Below are 19961 nucleotides of genomic sequence, written 5' to 3' on the forward strand. Positions count from 1 at the left end.
TGCATTTCATAATCCATCACCCCATAAGACAATAGGAGCATCAACCGAACCCCTCTGTGATTTGATTCGATTAGGATTATAATTATCACATGAAAGTAAAAACTTATGAATTTCTTAAGTAATAAGGCCTGGCTCTAGGCTTAGAAAGCAAGGTAAAGGGTTCTTATTCCGAGAATACTAAACTAAGAAGAGAAGTATGTCCTTCGTACAGGTGCGCACCGCAGGTGTGACGGCTGGCGTCACATGGTGGTTTCAGGCTAGGTCTCAGGCTACTTTAGGCTAAGCTCGGCGTTTTAGTGGCTTTGGTCTTACCTACTTATCCACTACCATGCCCACTCCTCTCCATCTCTCTTTCTTTACCCGTTCGTCCAGTTTCCACTGGTGGAAGAATGTACGGACGGGTAGCTTTAGATAATGTGACGGCAGGGCGGAGCAATGGACGTATGGCACAAAGATCTCTTTTCTTGTCTTGTAGAATCTAAAGCTAAAGAGAGAAGGGGAAGAGTGAGGCATCGCAGGAAAAAAGATCTTTATGCCATACGTCTATTGCTCCGCTCCGCCGTCACATTATCTAAAGCTTCTATGTTGCATGGCACTGCACTCCAGTCACGTGGGAATATATCACGTGATAATACCCACTGTATTTAGCTCTGACAATCCGTGCCACACCTCTCTCTCCCATCGATATCTGAAATAACTATATTACATACACCCGCATTTACTGCAACATCCTATATCCTCGGTAGCGGGTATAATATGCGATAGCCTGCAACTTAGCCTAAAATAACCATGTGACACTGTCCGTCATATTAGGTGAGCATGCGAAATAGCCAAGCCCGATATAGCCTAGCATATTGCGTCTAAGTAACACGTGATAGCCATGGCACGTGTAATAATATATTTTAACGCCTTCGTCTTCGCTTACGAAGCGGTGCTAGGCTAGATTCGGTTAGGATAGCTTTAAGCGGCCCTAAATACGGCTAGCCCTAACCTTTTTTTTGTCTTATTTCCGCTTCTTAGGTTGAGAAGTCACGTGCTTAAACACATGACAAATAATTAAATATACTTAAATTATATTTGATTATAATTATTAAGTATGATTTGGTGAGGGACTATATGACTTGATTTAACTTAATTAGGAGGCTCTAATCTAATCAAATCAAATCATTTGACACACTGAGTATGAATCGCAGCTGATGGTGCTCGAAGTTGGAGCATCATTGTTCTCGTGCTTCGAATGTCGTTGTACTCGAAATTTTAGGGAAATGAGAAAGATATCTACATACATTGTTGGCCATACATCTTCTCAGCCTCTTGAAATCTTGTATACACCTCTTTGAAATATTGTTGCTCTTTCGAGTTCAAACTACATGGTTTCCTGACTAGACATTCAGAGAATTTATACTATATGTCCTCTTGAGGTTGATTAGAAATGACTTCGGGGCACAGTTTTGGAAGTACCTTTGGGTTCAATAGGCACGGTGAAACCCTTGAAATCTTCAGCAAACGAATCACCTGGCCCATCTCGGTATTATGCGTTTCTTTAGACCAGGAGTGACTGCCGCCGAAATTGTTGTGGAAAGTTGCTTATATCAGTAGGATATCAATGTGGAGGTGATCAAGACGGCTCCCCCAGCCGGATTAAGGGCCTTCTTCTCTCATCTCCGTCCATCTTAGTCCGGAGTCCTGGATCCCTCAAGCCCTGCCAGTTATCATTTACAAGTAAGCTGCAGCGAGGACCCTTCTTAATTTTGTCCTTCGTGTGATTTCGCGATGAGCTGAATCAGACAGACTTCCTTAAGACACTGCCACAATCCTTTGTCGCGATGCCAAGCTACAACCGTAGGGATCGAGAAGCAGCACCACTTGGGCTTGTGAATGGCTCACGAGCCAGCTTTGGGCAAAGTCAAATCAAATTGGGACATAGCAAACAAACAGAAAGCAAGCTAGGACTCGAAGATTCTATTCTTCGATGCAAACCATGCCCAAGTATAAATCTATGACCAAGGTCTCTCTAAACATATGCCATCAAAACAATCAAGAATTCAAATCATGAAACCATGCTCTACAAAAGAGGATTGGATCTGTACTCCGGTACGACAACGTTATTGCCTTTTGCAGCGTTCTTCTCTTGGTCGAGATCGTTTTCGACTTCGGCATCTTGCTCAGCGAGGAATTTCTCTGCTTCGAGAGCTGCTATGCATCCTGAACCTGTTATATTTGTTAGCAAATGTAAAAGAGATAGAGTCTGGGGACTTACCGGCACTGGTAATAGCCTGTCTGTATCGCTTATCCTGCACATCACCTGCAGCAAACACTCCCTCAATGTTGGTATAACTCGTTCCCGGTTTTGTCACAATATATCCCTCCTCATCGGTGTCAATTTGGGTCTTGAACAGCGCCGTCGCAGGATCATGGCCAACGGCATAGAACAGCCCGTTCGCTTCCAGGGTCTCCAGCTTCCCAGTCTTCACATCTTTAACAACCATATGGCTCATCAATCCCTTCTCGTTGCCCTTGACTTCGTGACCAACAGTGTTGAATTTCACAGTGACCTTCTTGTTCGCCAGCAATCGTTTCGCCATGGTCTTCGAAGCCCTCAACACATCTCTTCTAACCAGAACAATGACATGCGATCCGTATTTCGTCAAGAACATAGCTTCTTCAGCGGCCGAGTCCCCACCACCAATCACCACCAGGGGCTTATTTCTGAAAATCGGAACAGCACCATCACAGACTGCACAGGCGGAGATTCCATTCTGCCAGTATTTTTCCTCTCCTGGGAGACCCAATCGTCGAGCTGAGGCTCCTGTTGCGATGATGATCGCGTCCGCGGTATGGGGTTCTTTGTCTTCTTCGTATTCGGCCCAGTATTTGAAAGGTCGTTTCGAGAGGTCTACTTTGGCAACGGTTTCGGTGATGATCTGGGTGCCGAATCGTTCAGATTGTTTGCGCATGGCATCCTGTGAATGTTAGTATGTCAACATACGGTACAGTTTTGGGGGAGATCTACCATCAATTCAGCCCCACCAATGCCATCTGGGAAGCCAGGATAGTTTTCAACGTCCGTAGTAGTTGTCAATTGTCCACCTGCTGCAATGCCATTTGCAAGGAAGCCTTCGTAGAGCACAGCTGTCTATTTATTAGTAACATTCCGTGAACTACAATTAAGGGCAACATACGCTTCAATTCGGCTCTCGATAGGTACACAGCTGCTGTATGTGCTGCAGGGCCGGAGCCAATGACTATTCCAAACCAGTCAGTATATGTCTAGCTTCACGGCAGCCTTGTGGCCACTCGCAGCCTCGTTGGAAGACCATCCAGCTGAAGGGAGAACTCACTAACAACCTTGCTGTGCATCCTTCTCTCCGCGCTCCTGACTAGGAGACTCGCACTATTCTTCTTCTGTACCGGCTTCTGTTGTATACTCGCTGCAGCCGCAATCGAAAGTCCCGAGGCACCAGAGCGCAAAGTTCGTTTCAGCGCCGAGGAAAACAGCTTGACCGTCTTTTCTCTGTCGTCTTTTAACGTCAATTCTTCCTTTACGAGTCTCGTAATGACGCAGTGTCGCGCATTTGTAGTTGGAGAGCAAGTTGAGGATGAGGAATCGAGTGGTTTTCTGTTGTGGGGAGAACGTTCTCGTGTGCGGTTGATTTCTAATTTGTCGTGTTGTTTTCGTGCTCCCGCCAGGAACGCGAGTGATTCCAAACCCAGGCGGTCTGGCCAGCCCAGCGGCCAACCCCACTCAGCCTCGCTCTGGTGGCTGTCGCCATCCTGATCAGTCAGCAGCAAACTCAAATACTGGGACAGCGCCGAGGCCCTGTCCAGGCAGTGGGTCTATATTTTTCATGTGCTTGAGGCTGAGGTTATCTTGAATCTTGAATCTTCTCTCTAGCCACTGAGGCCCGAGTTGGTCCACCTTGGCTTCGAGCACGGGGACAGAAAGATTTGTAGCCCCTCGTCCGACTCTCCTCGTACGGACTCTGCACCCTGTCTACAAGTACCAGGACCGCTGTTCATGAGAGCTATGGTTTCGCAAGTCCGAGCACCATTAAGCAATTTCATGAACCCGTGCAAGTGCAGGCTGTAGCATGGCTTGTGTGCAATTTGTGGACATCAAAACCTAGAAAGGTGGCTTGTTTCCGAAAAACCGCTGGACTTCTGTCTCATTCGAAGTCCTGATTTCGGAAGGTTAAAAGTCTATTCCCACCTCAAATACAAGAACGTTACAATGGCCCTTAAAGCTCGCACAAGCACTCTCATATATGACGGCAAAACATAAATTTCTTCATCATTACCCTGATCTTTCACACAACTTGTACACCATCTCGTCGACCAGCCTGACCACAAAGGTACAGCGCATGAAACGGTCCTTCTCGGGTCTAACGGAACTCGAGTCCAACTCCATAAGCAGCAAGGGAATCAACTTTGTATAGATTGTTTCCGCGAGATCTGACTGTATCATGTCAGTCAAAGTTGGTCTGAGGAATGCCCTGGAAATGCACATATATTTGGATTTATCTTCAGCTTGGATGGCGCTGTGGTTCGACGAATGCTACCTTCTCCTGTCAGATTGTACAGTGTTGCATGCCTACAAGAAAAGCCAGCTTGGGCACATTTAACCATGTTACTTGATTGGATGGATCAAACTTCAACTTTTATGCGTTCAGAGATGCCGAGGACAAGTTATTTGAGGTTCGAGGTCTCTTATCAGCCTACTGCAGCTGAAAGAGATCCGGGTACGAGTGGTCACGTGACATCAAATGTCAACATCAACGGTGCTTGAACTGCTCGTATCTTGCACCAAAAATATGCTTTCTTCTTTCATGCCTTGCAGTCATGCAGTTGCAGTTGCAGTTGTAGTTGCTCGGACAGATGTTGCGGCGAAGCAAGGGCTTGACGCCTTACGAGCCTGCGCCCGTAAGTCTGTGCTTTTCAGGCCTGAAGCCCCCCGAAGGAACTTTAAACTTTCTCAATTCCAGGGATTTTGTTTCTAAATTCAAAGCCTAAATACATCAAGTATAATTTTCGCAGAGAACTATATTCTACAAGGTTCTATTAAGTTGTCCTTTCGTACTACTTAATATTAAACTGCGCCTTTTGAAGAAGGAGCAAAAATTAAGCGATAAAACGAGCCTAAAAAGCACAGGCTGACGGGAGCAGGCCGTTACCCGCGAGGCGAGTTGGGATCAAATTTGGTGGGGCAAAAAGGGGGGACCAAGCTTCTCTCAACCACCCCTCTCTTCGCAGACACTTCCAATCCACCCCCATCGACGAAGCTGTCGCTCCAGCCAGTTCTCGCCCCTCTGAAAACTGGATGCTGGCAGAGAGTCCCCCCGAGGTCACTTCGTACCACTGCAGTCGGACAGAGACACAAGATGCTTCGATTTGAGAGCTGCATAGGAGATTGAGATGCGGCTTGGAGGGGTGCACTCGACCTTCAAGAAACCGTGCATTTCAGGGTAAATCCCGAACCTTGATTGTTCCCCCAGGTTTGAATTAGCCTGATTTGCTTCAGCAAGCAGATTGGAGGATTGCCATGCACACCATACGATGCGCGTCTCAGATCGGAACCGGTCCGTGCGGAGATCTGAAGCTCTACAAACCTTACAGGGCGAAAGCAGTTTATCTCACTTCCTGCTTAAGCAATTGACGAGACTCTTGGGATCGAGTGATTCAATTGAGAAGGCCGTGTTAAGGCGATCTATGAGTGCTCAGCAGCATTCAAAAAGCTTGATATTTGGCAATGGTAACAGGCATTGGACCGTCGTTGAAGGTTGCGTGCTTTTGCTATCCCACTCCGCCACGACATGCCGATGTACTTGCTCAAACGGTTGTGCGCCATCGATAAGGTTTCGAAATTCCGGCTGCCACCCTGCACTATCTTGTGTATATCTAAACGGGTGGCCTTTGCTTTGCCCCCCTCCTCGAGACTGAACACTATACCAAAGAAACTTCGTTCTTTGCGCCAGTCCTTGTGACTGTGCTTGTTTTCCAGATGTCGAAAGAACAGCTTCCAGATGAGGCCTCTACTATCGAAGGGGCCTCTCCTAAGGAGTCTACAGATACATTCTTCTCAAAGTCTGGAACGCCCTCGGAAAAGTTACTCATTCAGAGCCCACACAGCCCCTCAAGTTTACAAGCAAAACCATGGCCGGCTCGACCACAGCGGCTTTACAAAGGCATCCGAGGTTGGAGGTGGTGGGACTTAGCGCTTGACGGGGTGCAGGTCATGCTGCCTATCCCGTTTTTCGTTCTCGCAGCCGCAGTGGTAGCAGTTAACGGAAGGGTGGTCGACGAAGGACAGTTCTCTATCTTAGACCATTCTATCAAAGGGGCAAGTTAATCTGGCAGGCTCTTCAAAATGAATCTCGGCTCATTTGTATTCTACAGGCTACCACTCTGTTCCCAATTTGCTTTGCAGCCATCACTGGCAGAGCAGCGATTAAGTACGCGACATGGAAGCTCGAGCAAGGAACCACGATTGGTGTCCTGGAGCAATTGATGGGAAGCAGGACCGTCGCAAGCGCATTTACAACCCAAGTACAACTTCGGTCTTTCAACATAGTTGGATTTCTCATCATCTTTATCTGGTCACTCTCACCGATCGGCGCCCAAAGCATTTTGCATATATTATACACGCCTGTGCAGGCTACCTCATCCGTCTCCAGTGTGGCTTACGTCAATTCACGTCAGCAGAGTTATTCTAACCCCCATTCGAGTTCAAGCTTTCCTCAGCAATGGTTCAATTCTCTAGCGATTGAGATGGGCTCGATGATGATTGCCCCGTCCGAAGTTAAAGCAAGCACAATGGACATCAATGGAAACGTCAAAATTCCCTATCAGTCCGGCGTTCTTGCCTCTGGCATTGCCCCAGATAGTGAAGGTTGGGTGCAAATATCTTCGTTGAATGCAACAGCCAATGGTAATCTTATATGGTCCTCCCTGTTCGGAATTCCGGTCGTTGGAATTAATTACGGAAACACTACTTTCAATATCGAGTCAACTTATATGGAATTAACCTGCACCAACAAGACCTTCGAGAGTTTGGAAGGACCTGATGGACCCAGTGGGCCACGTATCAACTCAACCTTCGTCTCGACAAGAGGCCCTTATTTCAGTGCCGAGGATCCGGATCTTACCGACCCTTGGATTATAGGCTATAGAGGGGTGGACATTACAGCCTACAACGGCACCAGTGAAGGCGCCTATGTGGCTCCACAGTTTTGCCCAGATTGTTTAAGTCCAGACTTTATGAGCCAGACAATCCAGGCGGGTACAATTGCCTTCCAGGAATTTGATGGAATAGACCCCGGCGACGCGACGACCGTTTTCTGCAACCCATATCAGAAGTACGTTGAGTCCAAGGTCTTCTGTATGAAGACAGAAAATACTCGGCAATGTCAGGTGACTGCTCAGCGCTCCTCCATCCTCCCCCATATGCCACCGGAAATCACGTACCTCAACTTTCCCTTGGTGGCTTTAGGCATGTCTTCCCTTCTCAAAAACATCACTCCTATCCACGATGCAACCAACGAGCTCCAGAATTACCTTGTCTATGATCCAATGGACCCAATCAATGTGATTGACCACGATAACTCGCTTCTTCTCGGGGCAGGAGATTTGCCGAACTTTCTTTCTGAAGTTGAGTTGAGCGACATCGGGACTCGGCTTGGCCAGATACTAACTGCGTTTGTGTACGGGAGTACGTGGAATGCGTCTGTCTTCCTCATCGGTGAATCATTTGAAGGCATGCAAGGAAACCTGTTTGGCGGCAAAAATGCCAGTTTTGTTCCAGCCAGTAGAGCTGAACTTGCCGCCATGATTCAGAACCAAACAGCCGCATTTACGGTCCCTGCTGTTTTGACGACTCATGCTCAGGTTTATTATTGTTATTTCCCCTGGCTTGGAGTGTTCCTTTTCTCAACGGTTGTGATGCTGGCTGGTGCCATTACGGGAGTCATCTTCTCGAGGAAGACTATCGTTCCGGATTACCTGGGATTCGTTTCCAGTTTGGCCAAAGAGAGTCCTTGGATACGGATGCCGGATGTTGGTGTCAACATGGATGGCATGGATAAGGCGCGACTAGTGAAGGAAGTGAAGGTTCGACTTGGGGATGTCAGTTATGCCCAGGGAGGGCACCCTGATATTGGTAGATTAGCTTTTGCGCGGCTAGAAGAGACAACGAAAGTGAAGAAAGATAAGTTGTATGTTTAACAAAGATAGATTAGATGATAGACATTATATTCTTCCAGGCTCCTACTACGAGTAATTCACAAGACTGCTTACTCCTTAATGAGATAGAGAACACAGTTGCTCTCGTATCAGTGGAAGATATTGAAGTGAAATCTAATCATTTCTAAAATGATATCGGCCTGTGGTTCATTTGTCCTGTTCGCTTGGCTGCAAGAAAGGGGAAAGGGGCTTATTCTTCATAAAACTATGCAAGTTTATGCGAGTTTTCTGTGAACACGAATCTCAACCTCACCACCGGAATTCAACACGGAGCCACAACGATTTGACTGCTACAGCTCCAACGACGTCATCTATGTGTCTTAAGAGCAGGCCGTGCCATTTATTTGTCCTATTCGAATTAGGATTAGCAGCATGAACGGTGCATCAGCAGCGCCGTCGTTAGATGCTGGTAGGTTACCTTCCCTCAAGCTGGACCTTTGTCATTCACCACAACTCCATGCTGATTATCTCTCTACGAAGTCGATTTTGATCCAATTGAACACCTCAATACAATATTCTCCCATCCGTCCACCTTAAATTCCATAAACGTCACCGCGTCCGCCCTTCAAGCCCACCAAGATGACCTCTCAACCTCCATATCCGCCCTCGTGGCTGCGCAAGCCTCCAGCGATGACTCGAGCCTCCAGCGCATGCAATCCGCCAAAGACGAGCTCGCCCAGCTCTTCCGCAAGGTCGAATCGGTGCGAACGCGAGCCTTCGAGACCGAGCAAACAATTACATCCATGACGGCAGAGATCAAACGACTAGATGGTACGAAGCGGAACCTCACATTATCTATGACGGCCTTGAAGCGGCTGCAGATGCTTACGACAGCTTACGAACAACTGAGAGGGCTGGCGAAGTCACGGCAGTACAGGGACTGTGCAAGCTTGCTACAAGCTGTGCTGCAGCTTATGAAGCATTTTAACAGCTATAGGAGTATTGACCAGATTGCGACGCTGAGCCGAAATGTGGCGGAGCTGCAGAGGGAGTTGCTGGAGCAGGTTTGTGAGGACTTTGAGATGGCGTTTGCGAAGGGGGAGGTTGCGACAAAGAAGGGTGTGTTAGGAGAAGCTTGCTTTGTTATGGATGCACTTGGAGAAAATGCCAGGGCGCGACTGGTGACCTGGTATGTCAATACGCAGTTGCGGGAATACAGACAGGTTTTCAGGGGCAATGATGAGGCTGGCAGCTTGGATAATATTGGAAGGAGGTACAGCTGGTTCCGGAGGATGTTGAAGACCTATGAGGATGAGCATGCCGGTATTTTCCCACTACAGTGGAGGGTCAATGAGGTGCTGGCGAACGCCTTCTGTGAAGGGACGAGAGATGATTTTAAGGGAATTTTGGAAAGAAGTATGAGGCGGGCGGATGGTGCGAAAATCGATGTCAACTTGCTGCTGAGCTGTTTGCAAGAGACAATGGATTTCGAGCACAGCCTGGAGAAGAGATTCGCCAGCGAGCCTAGAGCAAGTATCGATACACTTAGTTCTATCGAAGACAAACCTCACACCTTTGATCGTTCGATTTCGGAGGCGTTCGAGCCATATCTCAGTCTGTGGGTTGATTCTCAAGACAAGCAATTGGCGTCGATGATTCCGAAATACCGGAATCAACCTCTACTTCCACCCGACGAGGAGTTCTCTCCTCAAGCTGTAATACCGTCGTCGATCGAACTTTTCCATTTCTACAAGACGACCTTGGCACAATGTGCCAAGCTATCTACTGGAGAACGTCTACTGGACCTCTCAAAAACGCTTGCTAAGTACCTCGACGAATATGCTCAACAGGTTCTTCTGCATTTCTTGCAAGTACCTGGAGGCCCGAGTCTCCAGAACACAATATTAGTGCTCAACACCGCGGATTATTGGCACGCAAACTCCCAACAGCTGGAGGAAAACCTGAAGAAGCGAATAGACAGCGACTTCGCACCGAAGGTTGACCTATCCCCTCAATCAGATGCATTCATGGGCGTTGCAAGTGCTGCAGTGCTAGCTTTGGTGCATCGAGTGGAAGTCGACTGTGAAGCCTCATGGCGAGAAATGAGGAATACAAACTGGAGCAAGATGGAAAGTGTGGGAGATCAAAGCTCTTACGTTGCTGAGCTACTGAAGCATGTCAATGCTCAAGCGGAGCAGATCTTGCCTCTGGTCGGGAAACAGCAGTATGCCAGAGCATTTTGCGATAATCTTGTGGAGCACCTGGCAACCACATATATCGCAAATATTGTTCAATGCCGGCCGGTGTCAGAGGTTGGCGCAGAACAGGTTGGTGCCCCTCTCTTACTCTCACATGACATATATTGACAGGTCACAGATGCTTCTAGATAAATATGTGCTCACGAAAGGTCTCACAACCCTTCTTTCGCACTCACCCACAGCAGCCTCATCATCCACCACCACCCAAGCCGGTTTCGTCAAGCGCGTAAACCACAGCATGGGCCGTCTCGATCCTCTCCTCAAAACCCTTCAAGTCCGGCCGTCGCCCCCCGAGGGTCTCGTGCAAGCCTACCTGATTCACATCAGTGATCGCTCCGATACGAATTTCCGCAAAATCCTCGAGCTGAAAGGTGTAAGGAAGCAAGATCAGCCCTCTCTCGTTGAACTATTTGGTGTGCATAGAGATGGGAAGACCAATGGGCAGCTTGTGGCAATGAGTCCTCTCTTGACGCCGCTGATGAATTCTGGTGGTATTGGAAGTGGAGGATTAGGAATCGGTGCAGCTTCAGCACTGGGTGCTGCATCGGGCGTCTCGAATCTGCAGACGAGGTTCGATCCTGCCAGTTTTGGGGAGAAGCTGTTTAGTGCTGCGAGGGATGGAGTGGAGAGGATGGGTACTGGTAGTGATCGGGTGGGGAGTCCGATGAGTGAGGATGCTAAAGCAACCGTGGAAGGGAACCTGAAGAGCATCGGAAAGTTCTTCAGAAGGGACAGTAAGCAAGATATTTCTTTATTCCGTACCCCAGGTTCCCTAATCCATCGGTTGGGAGAATGAGACAAGCTCCCAGCTCGCTCCCGGCTCTCTACTCTCCAAAGACATATCTTGCTAATTCGTTGCAGTGAGTGGATTTGGGGGGATTGGTGCGATTGGTGGGAGGTTTGGAGGCAAGCGCGAAGGGAGTGGGAGCATTGATGACACAGTCAGATAATTATTAAATTCAAATCTGAGTTGATGATCCTCACGTTGTGACTTCCTCCCGAGATCATTGGATTTCCCAGAATGGAAAGGGCTTCTCATCTATGACCAAGCTATGCCGTTACGTATGCCAGGGCTGGTAAATTACTTGCTTGCGTTTCCAAGATCCAGTCGACTGTTCCCAACTTGAAGCATCCTCCAAAGACAGCACGCAGTTCCATGGCAGCAACGTCGTCATCCCGCCCCAATTAAATCACTTTGATCAACTTGGTGAAATCCTCCCCCTCGAGCTCTGCTCAGCGGGGAAAGATAATTTATCATTGCTTCATCGCGTGGCTTCGGAAAACAAGAGACATGAATTCTCGCTGATCCTCATACACCATTCTGATACAATTTCCCACCAGCCTTCACATCAAATTCCACCGCCTCATCCAACCCACAACTCTCAAATAACGTCCTAACAGCAACCCCATTCCCCTTCGTATCCCCATCCTCCATTAGCCCCTTGTACGCTTTACTAACCGCCTCATACACAGCCCCAAGCCCCAGTATCGGCGTAATAAGAACCTTATACCCACACTCTTTCGCCTCCTTAACATTTAACACCGGACTCACGCCCCCAGGAACGCAATTATAAAGACACGGCACACCGTTCATATCCGCGCAAAACCTCTTCGCTTCCTCAACACTCGTTACGCCTTCAAGAAACGCAACATCAGCACCAGCCTTCACGGCTTTCCGCAATCGTGAAAGAGCGCTTTCATAACCTAGAGAAGCGAGAGCGTCGGTCCGTGCAATAATCACGATATCTCTGGAAAGCTGAGCTCGCATGTTTGATGCAGCGCGGATCCGGGAGGTGAAGGTATCCTCATCGACAAGCTCTTTGTTTTTCAGATGGCCGCAACGCTTGTTCACCACTTGATCTTCGAGGTGGAAAGCAGCGACTCCTGAATTGATATATGCGGCTGTTGTTCTGCCTACCATAAGAGGACCTGTCATTGTTAGTTCGAGCTCAGGGTTCCGGGAACGGAGGTAGTACCGCCATAGCCTGTATCAACATCTGCGATCAAAGGGACTGTAGGGTCAAGACTGGCGATCATGGCAGCGTGATCACGCATATCGTTCATAGTTGCAACGCCCAGATCGGCTATCCCAAGACGTGACATGGTGGTGCCTGCTCCTGTCTACTTAGATCAGTTCTCATTTGCAAAGCAAATATTTGAAGAACAGTAATACCATGTATAAAATTTTAAACCCGGCATTAAGGGCAAGTCGAGCTGTGAAGCCATCGTAAACCCCTGGACACACCACAATTCCATGTTCTTGAGCTAGCAAAGCGCGGAGCCTTGAAGCTGTCGTTTGTGGGGGCTTTAGGTCTGCCATTTTGAAATTGAAAATAGATGATAAAACTTTTGCAGAAACAGGATAGGGATGTGTAGGAGATGTTGTATAAAAGGAACGCTGATTACACCCTAGTCCGATTGCGGGGTCTAACTTACCCCACTACCCCACCCACTCCACCACGCTGAGCGGAATTCCGACGGTTGATAGCAAACGTCAAGTTGGAGCAGCAAACAATTTTGTACTTCACATTCCTGTTAGTGGAAAGCATAGTTAGCAAAGAAGTAGTAATTTGCATGCTCTGGAAATAATAGTCGATATACCGGAGAAAACGAAGGTCTTGCTTGGAATTTTCAAGATTCACAAACTCGTGAAATGCTGAGTGACAGATAGTAGAGAGAATGGGAATTCGAAGGTGGAGGAGATCCAGAATAAGATTTCTGATTCAGCGACCAGGAGATTAATCAAGAAACAAAAACATAGAAAGATTGGATAAGCAGAGTTGCAAATCAGTTTAATTACCTAGCACATGTACACATTGCGCGCTGCTCAATGCAGAAAGCAGAGCGCTCACAATACCGGTATTCCCGTTTCCTTTCCCAAATGCAAGGAGATGCCAAACTCCGCACCAAATTCGTATTCTCGTGGTCTCATAATCTAATAAATGCTTTTCATGATTTATCCTTCAACTTCCCACAAGTCGAGCAAGTCCACCACTTATTTTCCATAATCGTGCTGCATCTCGAACATCTCCAAGAATCTTGTAGGCCTGGCGGCTTCGTCGTTGTGACTGCCTTGCGGTCCGCTTCTACTATCTGCTTGGTGATTTCTGGTGGGCGTTCCAAGGTACACGCATCACAGGCAAGAAAGCTGATGGGGTTGTGTAAGGTACAGACTGGGCAGGTCCATCCATCAAGATATGGCTCGGGTGAAGGGGGATCTGGAGCTGCAACAAATGTTGGCTTGGGTGCGGTTGCGGTTGCTGATGCTGAGGTTAAGGAAGAGGCATAGGTATCCGACTTCTTCGGGATTGTTCTTGGTCTTTTGTTTGTCTGTTCGGAGACTAGACGACTGACAGGTCGATCAGGATGTTGTCTAATAGGAGGTGCCTTTGTACGGGCAGGAGCTGGGGGTTTAGAGGGTGGCTCTTGCTTAATGGCTTGTTCTGGGCCAACCTTTCCGCCACCATTGCCTGTTGGATTCGATGCTGTCGGAGGGACGTATGATTCACCATATTCCTCCTTCTCGTCTTCTTGAACAAGGTCCCAGAGGGCTTGAGCAATAGCCCGATCATTCGCCTCATCTTCTTCGCCCTTCGTCTTAAATCCGTTCCTTGTGGCTGCATCGGCAAGGTCCTTGATCTCCTTTTCGTCCTTATTCCCAGAACCACATCCTTTGAGGACCGTGTTCCGTCTCTCGATCGCGTCGACGATGACCTTTCGAATGTCGGTTCCGGCTGCGACTGGTCGTCCACCAAGTTTCTGGCCGGATCCTGCGTAGAGCGTGCGTCTCTTCTCGGCGGCCGCACGAGCAATCCGCCTAGCTTCGTCTCGGTGAATACGCCGGCCACCGAGTCTATGACCTTCGGACAAGAAGCCTTCCCCGGTGTATCCTTTCGAAACTAGACCTTCATACTCTTTTCGGAGTTGATCCCAAAGAGCATGGAACTGAGCATTATGCGGGCCGATTTCGTTGTGTGAGAGCTCGTGGAGCATGGTATCGACGACCTGTTCCAAAGGAAGGAACTGGTTCTTGTCTCCAGGATATCGTAGTCGAAGACATATCTTTTCTCCATGATTGACATTAAGTCCTAGCAGAATCAGCATCTAGCACATGACAGAAGTCACTTCTCTCACCTAAAAGATTGGTCTGGTCGGGGTAAAATTCTGTCAATGTGCCTACTCTCCAGCTGCGCACTCTCATGATTGGTTTAACCAGTGATGCGATCTTTCGCAGTGAGTGAAGAGCTTCATCTTGGCGAGGGAAGGTGTTCAGGTGAGAGTATTGAGAGATCAGCGCGTCGTGTTCCGGCGGCATCTTTGCCTGCGTGCCAACAAGGCTGATGGTCTTGGACTCGGGGAAAGTGGCGGAAGACCTGTTGACTCGAGAAAACCTCCCAGAACGATGAGGAAGATAGGAGGGGGTATCTTTTTGTTCAAGGAAGGAATGTGATTGTCTAGAATCCTCCAGAATGCCTGCGCCGTGAATGAAGTTGGGGCTGGACGAATTGTAATCACGAAGGCAAGGCTGAAGACGTGTCAGTGCTGCCTTTCTCGGGTGTCGGGTGTTAGCGCGTACGCTCGCTAAAAGTTGCTATTTTAATCTCGTTTCGGGGGAAACCTGACATCTCCAGATTTTCTCCTCTGCTTCAAAAACAAGTACTCGATGAGAATGTTGAAAACTTGCTGAGAATCTTAACCAATACCTCTATCAGTTGTACCCAGACTTTCTTATTATGGCTTGGCTGTGAATCTCGCGAATGATTTGTCAAGAGTCCCTCCAACGCCACACCTGAATATTCGGCGCATGCATAGGCGGCATCCACCGAGTGGTGATTGTGTGTGAGATGTTAAGGGAGGTGTTGAAGTTCAAAGAAGTACACTTTTGTGCTCATCTCCTCAAGGAGGACTGCCGCACGGTGAAAAACCGGAGCCTTGCTTCCCCAATACAGTAATCGAAAGCTGGCATTTCCCGATGGTGCTACCATTGGTCTCTGTCTCTGAGCATACGGAGTAAAGCAGTGCTCTGGAACGGCTCTCATTCGTCAGAAAAAGTACAGTCCAAGAGCCCGAGCAACCACATCAAAAAATCCCCATCCTCTCTAATTTCGATCTGGATCATTCCTGAGTATATAGAAATGGGTGGATTTCAATAGTAGACGCTCTATAAGACCTCAGATACTCGCGTTGGCGGTAAGAATGTGTCGGGTCAGTCGCTGCCGCAATTTGTTGACGATTACACCTGGCCCGGTGATGCGGCCAATGCGTCCAGCCCCAATCTGCCTGGGAGGTTGGATTCAGCCTCGTGAGGCTGAGTGCGGACGACATCTGCGAAGCCAGCAAGCAATCTTCTTTCATCATCATTTTCGCTCAACCTGCTTCCCCGTGGATAGCAGAGCTGCGTTTGACATCACAACTAGAGCTAGCCAGCGTCGACGAAACATGGACGGACTCAGCCTTGCCGCCAGCGTCATCGCTGTCATCCAACTCGCCGGATCATGTCTAAAGCTTTCTAGAAAGTTTCTAGGCCCATCTGAATTCGGTTCCTCTAGCCTAGCCTCTATGACAACTGCTTTATATGGATTCATTGGAGCAGTGAAAACTTTCCAAACACACCTCGAGATTTACGATGACGACGAAGCGCGACTCAGCAGTCTGGAAACCCTCAAGCCCGTACTCAAACAGTGCGAAGGAGCGCTACATATTATCGAAGATTTTGTGGGGAAAAGCAGCTTCATTGGGAAGCACGTTATGGGATCGAAGTTTGACTATAGGGTAAAGACGTCGCTAGAGGCTTTGGGCGGAGCCAAGGAGCTATTTGTGCTAGCTTTGCACACCGACCAACGGTATTCCCCACACTCCACCTAATTCTCCCGTTCCTGATTATCTTTTGCCTAGAACAATTCTCCACGGAGTAGAACGATACGTCCGCAACGTAGCAGAAGACCTTCGAGATATCCACGTCGTCATCAAAAATAACGAAGCGAAGCTAGATGGATTAGATAAAGAGCAGAACAAACAATTCAAACAAGCTAGTGACTGGCAGGATGAGACGACAACCAGTTTAAAAAGGTTACGCGAAGATGGGGGCACAACATATCAAGAGGTCAAGGGAGTAAGAAAAGAACAGGAAGACAGGCAACTACGTGACGAGCGTCAGTCTATTCTCACCTGGCTCACCCCTACCGATTACACTGCTCAGCAGCACGACTTCGTCAGTCGCCGACAGGCAGGAACTGGCCAATGGCTTCTAGACTCAGCAGAATTCCAGGCATGGCTAGAGACCGATAAGCAGACATTATTCTGTCCAGGAATTCCTGGGGCCGGGAAGACAATTCTCACATCCATTGTCGTACAGGAGCTTACTACTCGCTTCCGCAATGATGAGAGCATTGGCATTGCGTACCTCTATTGCAACTTCCGGCGGCAAGATGAGCAGAAGGTCGATGACTTGCTCGCAAGCCTGTTGAAACAATTGAGCCAGGAGAGGACTTTCTTACCAGAGAGTGTGAAGACCCTCCATGAAAAACACAGGGACAAACGAACACGACCATCGTTTGACGAGATATCGAGAACGTTCCAGTCTGTGACCGCAATATTTTCGAAAGTCTTTATTATTATTGATGCACTCGATGAGTGTCGAACTACTGATGGCTGCCGAACAAGACTCTTGACAGAGATTTTCTTAGCTCAAGCGAATTCAAGAGCAAACATTTTTGCGACCTCAAGATTTATGCCCGAAGTTATAGAGAAGTTTGAAGGGAGCATTTCATTAGAGATTCGTGCTAGTGAGGAAGACGTGCGACGATATCTCGATAGTCACATGTTTCGACTCCCGGCGTTCGTCGGACGTAACCCGGACCTGCAAGAGGAGATTAAGACTGGGATTGTGCTGTTAGTAAAGGGAATGTGGGTTCCCTATGTCCGTATATAAGCCGAAGCGCTAACATGTTTTAAGGTTCCTCCTTGCACAGCTCTATCTCGATTCCCTGATTGGAAAGAGATCACCTAAAGCCGTTCGATCCGCTATTGCAAAGCTACCGACCGGAACGAATGTATATGATTGTGCATATAAGGACGCAATGGACCGCATCGATGGGCAACTAGAAGACCAGGAAAAGCTCGCCAAACAAGTCCTGTCCTGGATTACATGTGGAAAGAGACCGTTGACCACCTCGGAACTCCAACACGCCCTTGCTATAGAAGTTGGTGACTCTGAGCTTGATAAAGATAATCTTCCAGAGGTCGAAGACATACTATCTGTGTGTGCAGGATTAGTCACAGTTGATGAGGAAAGCAGTATTATCCGCTTGGTTCATTACACGACTCAGGAATACTTTGACCGGACACGGACAAAGTGGTTTCCAAATGCAGAGGCTAATATTACGACAATCTGCGTTACGTATCTCTCATTTGACGAGTTCGAGAGTGGGATTTGCCAAAACGACGAGGAGTTTGAACAGCGGCTTCAATTAAACAAGTTGTACGACTATGCTGCACACTACTGGGGTTATCATGCCCGGCAGGCTTCGACTTTGTATCAAGGCGTTATAGAATTTCTTCAGAAGCGAGCCCAAGTCGAGGCATCAAGTCAAGCATTAATAGCTATAAAGCGATGGTCAGATGAAGTGGAATATAGTCAAAGAAGTCCAAAGCAAATTACTGGGGTACACTTAGCAGCATACTTTGGAGTCGACAACGCGGTACAACTCCTAATTGGTAGCAACAACCCTGATTCAAATGATAGCTATGGCCGGACGCCGCTGTCGTGGGCTGCCCAGAACGGGCATGAGGGGGTCGTCCAGCTGCTGCTTGACCAGGGTGCCAAGGTTATATCGGCTGATTCTGAGGGAGAGACGCCACTATACTGTGCCTCTTGGAATGGGCATATCGAGATTGTCCGGCTACTCCTCGACCGGGGCGCCGATATTACAGCAGCTGATTCTGACAGAGAGACTCCACTATACTGTGCCTCTCGGAACGGGCATATCGAGGTCGTCCGGCTACTCCTCGACCGGGGCGCCGATATTACAGCAGCTAATTCTGACGGATGGACACCACTATACTGTGCCTCTCGGAACGGGAACGTCGAGGTCGTCCGGCTACTCCTCGACCGGGGCGCCGATATTACAGCAGCTGATTCTGACGGATGGACACCACTATACTGTGCCTCTCGGAACGGGAACGTCGAGGTCGTCCGGCTACTCCTCGACCGGGGCGCCGATATTACAGCAGCTGATTCTGACAGAGAGACTCCACTATACTGTGCCTCTCGGAACGGGCATATCGAGGTCGTCCGGCTACTCCTCGACCGGGGCGCCGATATTACAGCAGCTAATTCTGACGGATGGACACCACTATACTGTGCCTCTTTGAACGGGCATATCGAGGTTATCCGGCTACTTCTCGACCGGGGCGCCGATATTACAGTAGCTAATTCTAACGGATGGGCGCCACTTTACTGTGCCTCTTGGAACGGGCATATCGAGGTTATCCGGCTACTTCTCGACCGGGGCGCTGATATTACAGCAGCTAATTCTGAGGGAGAGACACCGCTCTACTGTGCCTCTTGGAACGGGCATATCGAGGTTATCCGGCTACTTCTCGACCGGGGCGCCGATATTACAGTAGCTAATTCTGACGGATGGGCGCCACTTTACTGTGCCTCTTTGAACGGGCATATCGAGGTTATCCGGCTACTTCTCGACCGGGGCGCTGATATTACAGTAGCTAATTCTGAGGGAGAGACACCGCTCTACTGTGCCTCTTGGAACGGGCACGTCGAGGTCGTCCGGCTACTCCTTGACCAGGGCGCCGACGTGATAGTTGCGGATAAACACGGATGGACGCCACTCATCTCAGCTGCAAGCAACGGGAAGGTTGATGTCGTCAAGCTCCTGCTTGCAGTAGACCGTGTTGAACCAGACTTAAAGGATAGAACTGGTCGGACCCCACTGTTTTACGCGGCTAAGAATGGAAACAAGGCTATTATTGAACTGCTGCTCGCTATAAACCGAGTTGACGTTGATTCAAGGGACTATTATAACTCGACACCGCTATCAATCGCAGCAAGGATGGGACACGGGGACGTAGTAGCGCTCTTCCTAACCAAAGGCCATGCCTTGAATATCGAAGATAATTTTGGTCGGACACCATTATGGTGGGCCAAAAAGAACGGATATCTTGAAATCGCCGACCTCCTCCTTAAAAAGTATAGGGAAAATGGCATATTTATTGAAGAAGACGGCCTGCCTATTACCACGATTTCAGTCCTTGCCGATAAAAACACTAGATGGTGCGACGTCTGTGATTTAGGTATCTTAGAGAAAGATGCTTATTATCATTGCAGTATTTGTAATCGCGGAGATTTTGATATTTGTAAGGAATGTTTTGCAATGAAGGCCCACTGTCTAGATGAGTCTCACACAATATCCAGAAATTATTCGAAAGAGTACTTGCTGCTTAGTGCTGCGTAGGGCACTTAAAATAGAAGGCTTTTCCAGACGTCAAAAACTGTTGTACTTAACTACT

At 48.4% G+C, this 19961-nt stretch overlaps 9 protein-coding genes across 9 annotated transcripts; 6 read left to right on the forward strand and 3 right to left on the reverse strand.

Moving 5' to 3' along the window:
• Positions 1–2065: 2065 nt before the first annotated feature.
• K444DRAFT_642478 (putative thioredoxin reductase) lies at positions 2066–3360 on the reverse strand (the record flags this gene model as incomplete). The annotated part of the gene is made up of 5 exons (XM_024884743.1): positions 2066–2211; positions 2261–2963; positions 3014–3132; positions 3183–3245; positions 3342–3360. 5 exons carry the CDS (start codon positions 3358–3360, stop codon positions 2066–2068), a joined length of 1050 nt encoding a protein of 349 aa, XP_024738325.1.
• A 2315-nt stretch (positions 3361–5675) lies between these two features.
• Positions 5676–8277, forward strand: K444DRAFT_370115 (uncharacterized protein). The gene is made up of 2 exons (XM_024872264.1): positions 5676–6337; positions 6394–8277. The coding sequence occupies exons 1-2, from the start codon at positions 5999–6001 to the stop codon at positions 8215–8217; spliced, it is 2163 nt and encodes a 720-aa protein (XP_024738326.1). The 5' UTR covers positions 5676–5998; the 3' UTR covers positions 8218–8277.
• Positions 8278–8483: 206 nt separating this feature from the next.
• K444DRAFT_370118 (uncharacterized protein) lies at positions 8484–11486 on the forward strand. The gene is made up of 3 exons (XM_024872265.1): positions 8484–8644; positions 8716–10502; positions 10552–11486. The coding sequence occupies exons 1-3, from the start codon at positions 8608–8610 to the stop codon at positions 11227–11229; spliced, it is 2502 nt and encodes an 833-aa protein (XP_024738327.1). The 5' UTR covers positions 8484–8607; the 3' UTR covers positions 11230–11486.
• A 256-nt stretch (positions 11487–11742) lies between these two features.
• On the reverse strand, positions 11743–12753 carry K444DRAFT_525976 (isocitrate lyase family protein-like protein; the record flags this gene model as incomplete). Its single annotated transcript, XM_024874505.1, has 3 exons — positions 11743–12362; positions 12410–12554; positions 12607–12753. 3 exons carry the CDS (start codon positions 12751–12753, stop codon positions 11743–11745), a joined length of 912 nt encoding a protein of 303 aa, XP_024738328.1.
• A 629-nt stretch (positions 12754–13382) lies between these two features.
• K444DRAFT_526553 (WLM-domain-containing protein) lies at positions 13383–14748 on the reverse strand (the record flags this gene model as incomplete). The annotated part of the gene is made up of 2 exons (XM_024874552.1): positions 13383–14521; positions 14568–14748. 2 exons carry the CDS (start codon positions 14746–14748, stop codon positions 13383–13385), a joined length of 1320 nt encoding a protein of 439 aa, XP_024738329.1.
• An 815-nt stretch (positions 14749–15563) lies between these two features.
• K444DRAFT_370133 (uncharacterized protein) lies at positions 15564–16463 on the forward strand. Its single transcript, XM_024872266.1, has one exon. It carries the CDS (start codon positions 15630–15632, stop codon positions 16296–16298), a length of 669 nt encoding a protein of 222 aa, XP_024738330.1. The 5' UTR covers positions 15564–15629; the 3' UTR covers positions 16299–16463.
• Positions 16464–16581: 118 nt separating this feature from the next.
• Positions 16582–17815, forward strand: K444DRAFT_485637 (uncharacterized protein; the record flags this gene model as incomplete). Its single annotated transcript, XM_024873099.1, has 2 exons — positions 16582–17339; positions 17389–17815. Coding segments are annotated over 2 exons (1185 nt in total), but the record flags the coding sequence as incomplete, so codon positions are not given.
• A 471-nt stretch (positions 17816–18286) lies between these two features.
• On the forward strand, positions 18287–18448 carry K444DRAFT_485289 (ankyrin; the record flags this gene model as incomplete). The annotated part of the gene is made up of 1 exon (XM_024873092.1): positions 18287–18448. A coding segment is annotated over one exon (162 nt), but the record flags the coding sequence as incomplete, so codon positions are not given.
• Positions 18449–19192: 744 nt separating this feature from the next.
• K444DRAFT_483924 (ankyrin) lies at positions 19193–19636 on the forward strand (the record flags this gene model as incomplete). Its single annotated transcript, XM_024873062.1, has 1 exon — positions 19193–19636. A coding segment is annotated over one exon (444 nt), but the record flags the coding sequence as incomplete, so codon positions are not given.
• Positions 19637–19961: the final 325 nt, after the last annotated feature.

Source organism: Hyaloscypha bicolor (genome assembly GCF_002865645.1).
Source record: "Hyaloscypha bicolor E unplaced genomic scaffold K444scaffold_56, whole genome shotgun sequence".
Lineage (NCBI taxonomy): Eukaryota > Fungi > Ascomycota > Leotiomycetes > Helotiales > Hyaloscyphaceae > Hyaloscypha > Hyaloscypha bicolor.